General features: G+C 34.9%; 1 protein-coding gene across 2 annotated transcripts in view; it reads right to left on the bottom strand.

The window, feature by feature from the left end:
* LOC106869319 (organic anion transporter 3) overlaps positions 1-3,894 on the bottom strand; it is a 35,733-nt gene that overhangs the window by 4,844 nt on the left and 26,995 nt on the right. For both annotated transcript variants that reach the window (XM_052971580.1, XM_052971581.1), the window contains one exon: positions 3,569-3,689. In XM_052971580.1, the coding sequence (XP_052827540.1) occupies positions 3,569-3,689 (121 nt within the window). The remainder of the gene's footprint in view (positions 1-3,568; positions 3,690-3,894) is intronic.

Raw genomic sequence — 3,894 nt, 5'->3', positions numbered from 1 at the left:
ATATATTAACTGATAAGCTTCTGGAAAGTTTTACAAATTTTTACAATTCCAGTGAAGGCTTGGATCTGTATTCTTCGAATTAGCTTACTTGTTTCTGGTTTTATGATGCCTAATTTCTCAGGATTGATACTTAGGCAGTGAGTTACATATCCCAATGTCCCAATAATTACAGGAATAAACCTGAACCTGTAATCTGCGTAAAGTAACTGCACATTTCTCCATAGTTCCATGTATTTTTTTTCACCGATCTTTAGCCTTATTTTCACTGCCGCTGAACATATCGTTGTATCTTGGATGTGTAATATAACGAAGCCGGTGGGAAGAAAGTATATACATGACATACTGCTCTAACTATTACACGAAACTCAACGCTCTGAATCACAGTTTCACACTGAACTGCTTATCGATCCGAACTGTCGACGACTTGACAATTGTTTATCTAATAGAAATATCTCAGTCCACTTTTAGTTACATGGAGGTGGTCGGAATCCTTCCACAAGATCTCCCCTTTTTAGAATTAGTATCCCCTAACTTCTCCCGATTGTTGGCCAGTGTACATAACTTCTCATTAAGGATTTCATTCTCGAAATCCCTGGGTGACCAATATCAAATTCCTTTAACAATCGCTTTAGTAATGTGACTGGTACTACGACTCTTAGTGCATATATCAGCACATTGTCACACAGTGAGAAATGGTTCGCATTTGTCCAGCACGCATTCTTTTATCTTTTTTAGACTTCAGTATACCTTTCATTTTTATAGTGAGTTTATCGTTTTCCAATTTTAATTTCATATCTTGTAAAGTAGTTGGTAGTTCACGAATGACGTTACACAAAACATTTTTAATTTCATTCTCCGCTCGTGAAGCAGCATTCACGGTATCCTCAAATGGTTCCGTATTTTAAAAAAATTAGCCTTGATAGACAATCTGCATGACCTAATTTCTTAGATGGTATATACTCCATCTTGAAATCATAGTGTAATAATATCGTAACCCAGCGTTGCAACCTATTAGCAGTATGGGTACGAATTCCTTTTTTCTACCCAGATATTGATAATACTTGACGAGGATCAGTCTGTAGACGAAAACTACTATAGTGCAAAAATCAGTGAAATTTTTTTCATTGCAAGAATAATCGCTAGACCTCATTTTTTCGAATTGACTATAATTTTTCTCTGCTGATATCAGAGAACGTGAGGCATGAATTACCGCCTTCACGTTACCATCTTTATATTTATGTAGCATTGCTACTCCTATACCATACTCAGAAGCATCTGAAGCTACAACAAACTCCGCCACAGGATTGAAGTATGCTAACAACAGATCAGATTTTTTTTACTTCGTCAAACGCCTTTTGGTAATTTTCCGACCAATTTCATTTCATATCTTTTTTCAACAGATCATTCAGTGGAACCTCCACCTTATGCATACTTGGAATATAAATTTGGTAATAATTTGCCAATCCCGAAAATGCTTGTAAGGTTGTTATCCTTGTCGGAGGGGACATATTTTTAATTGCGCCTGCCCCCGACGGGTCTGGTTGACGGCCATTTCTGTTAATGATTTGTCTTAAGTATCTTATTTTCAGTAAGAAATATTTACACTTTTCTATACTCAAAGCAAAGCCGTAATCCCTAATGTTTTCGAGTACAAATTTCACGTGCTCTATATGTTGATCCCTGGATTCGCTTTTAATGAGTATCATCCAAATATGGAATTGCGAATTCACAGTCCGCTAACATTGCATCTATAATCTGTTGAAAAATCGCTGGTGCGACTTTTAAACCAAATGGTAACCTGTTGCATTTATACAGTCCTTTATGCGAATTAATTGTTAGGTATGTAGAGTATTCATCGTCTACTCTTAATTCATAGGTACGCATCAGGGAGATCTAATTTAGAAAATATCTTTCCACTGTTTAATTTCACAAAAATATAATCCGGAATTGGTAGCGGAAAGTGGCATATTTCAAGACATTCGTTTAAATCAGTGGAAAAATCAGCACGTACTCTGATTCTATTATTCTTTTTCTTAATGTGCATAGTTGATGCTTCAAATTGACTATATTCTAATTTTGGATAACTCCAATTTTTTCTAGTCTAACTCTAAGTTTATCTGATCTAATGCTGCGAACAGTACAGTTCATTTTTGTTTAAATGTCGGTATGGCGTTTTCTTGCATTTGAAACCTCGCCTTCGTTTTGGTACATGGATCTAATTTATCAGACAGAACTTCAAGAAAATTATTTAAAGAATACTTTTTTCAATTCATCTGATGACTCATTGTACTAGAGGAAAACCATTCACTTTTTAACAGAAAAGATTTATGGGGAGATCTTATAAGTTAAATAATTCCATCCAGTCAGTACCGAACAATTTTGTATTATTTAACACAAAAACTTTAGCTTTTAAGGATTTCTTACGAAATGTAATGTTACTTGTCAATTTGCCCTTAAAATATAATTTTTTTCCCTGAAACACCACGGGCAGTTTTCGAAGTTTCATTTAATTTAGGTCTCCCGTTTTTTTCCATGTATTACTACACGAGACTCAGTGCTCTCAACCACAGGTTCTCAGTGAACTGCTTACCGACCCAAACTGTCGACGACTCTACAGTTGTCTCTTATAGAAATGTCTCAGTCCACTTCTAGTCACATGGGGGTGGTCAGTAGCATTCCACAACAGTATGCATGCATGCATGTATGTATGTATATTTCGTTTTATGCTTTGAAGCATTGTACTAAAGTACAAGATTTCTTCACCTATGCCCGATTTTCTTACTTGGGTCAAGTAGAACAAACCAATCCAAATCCTTGTTTGGGTGTCCGAGCAAACGAAGTAAGGATAAGCTTCCTTGTAATGGCTTGGAGTTCTATGACATTTAATAAAGTTACACCAAATATTGATATTTTGAATGCATTTAATACACGTGTTCCTGATCATTATGTAAGTCAGAAAAATAATTAATCTCTTACAAATGTCTTCTTCAGTTATGATATTTCAAAATATAAATGGTACAGTAGAATTCCCTTTATATAGCTTAGGCCGGGCTATATCAACATAACCCGTCTACAAGAAGAATGAACCTAGCTAGAAATAATGAAGTGTTTATAGAGAGGGAAAATCAAGTACAAAGAAAGTCTCTACCGTCGATCTCATTCCCTTTCAGCACTTGCATTTCTCCCCATCAATCGTATCTTTTTATGTCCCCACCATTTCTTTGCATTTCTTTGCATTTCTTCGACCTTTACTTCAGATCCATTTTGTCTTCTTTCTCCCCACCCACATCATTCTGATATATCGCCCACGTATCTACTCGTTTATTTATTTACTTATCTATTTATATATTCATTGTATTCATCTTTTCATTTAACTATTTAGTTAGTTAATTTACCCATTCTCACCCCTTACTTCCAAACATTTTTGCTTTTCCTCTTTCTTATTTGGACCCTTTTCTCTTCCCTCTTCTCATTCAAACACACCCGCTCTCTCCTTTTCTTCCAGAAACCATACAAGGATTAACATCGCAATATTTAAAGGAAATGATTTTTATAAGTGACTCCTTACCGTATTTCTGTGGGAAATAATTCCGAAATGTAAATGATATCACCACTGGAGGCACCATTTAGTGTAGAACCAGTAAGAATAAACAATGCCAAGCAGAGGTATTTCATTGTCTCGCTTTGCTCTAATAATAATAATAATAATAATAATAATAATAATAATAATAATAATAATAATAATAATAATAATAGTCAAGACCTACCAATCGATATAAACGTATCTGTCAAAACCTACCAAAAACTGAGCAAATATAAAGATCTGGAAATAGAAATTAGCAAAATGTGGAATCTGAAGACGAAAACAATACCTATTGTCATAGGTGCCCTGGG

Source organism: Octopus bimaculoides, chromosome 11 (assembly GCF_001194135.2).
Source record: "Octopus bimaculoides isolate UCB-OBI-ISO-001 chromosome 11, ASM119413v2, whole genome shotgun sequence".
In the NCBI taxonomy this organism is placed as follows: domain Eukaryota; kingdom Metazoa; phylum Mollusca; class Cephalopoda; order Octopoda; family Octopodidae; genus Octopus; species Octopus bimaculoides.
The sequence above is the reverse complement of the archived record's forward strand: the minus strand, read 5'-3'. Positions and strand labels throughout refer to the sequence as shown.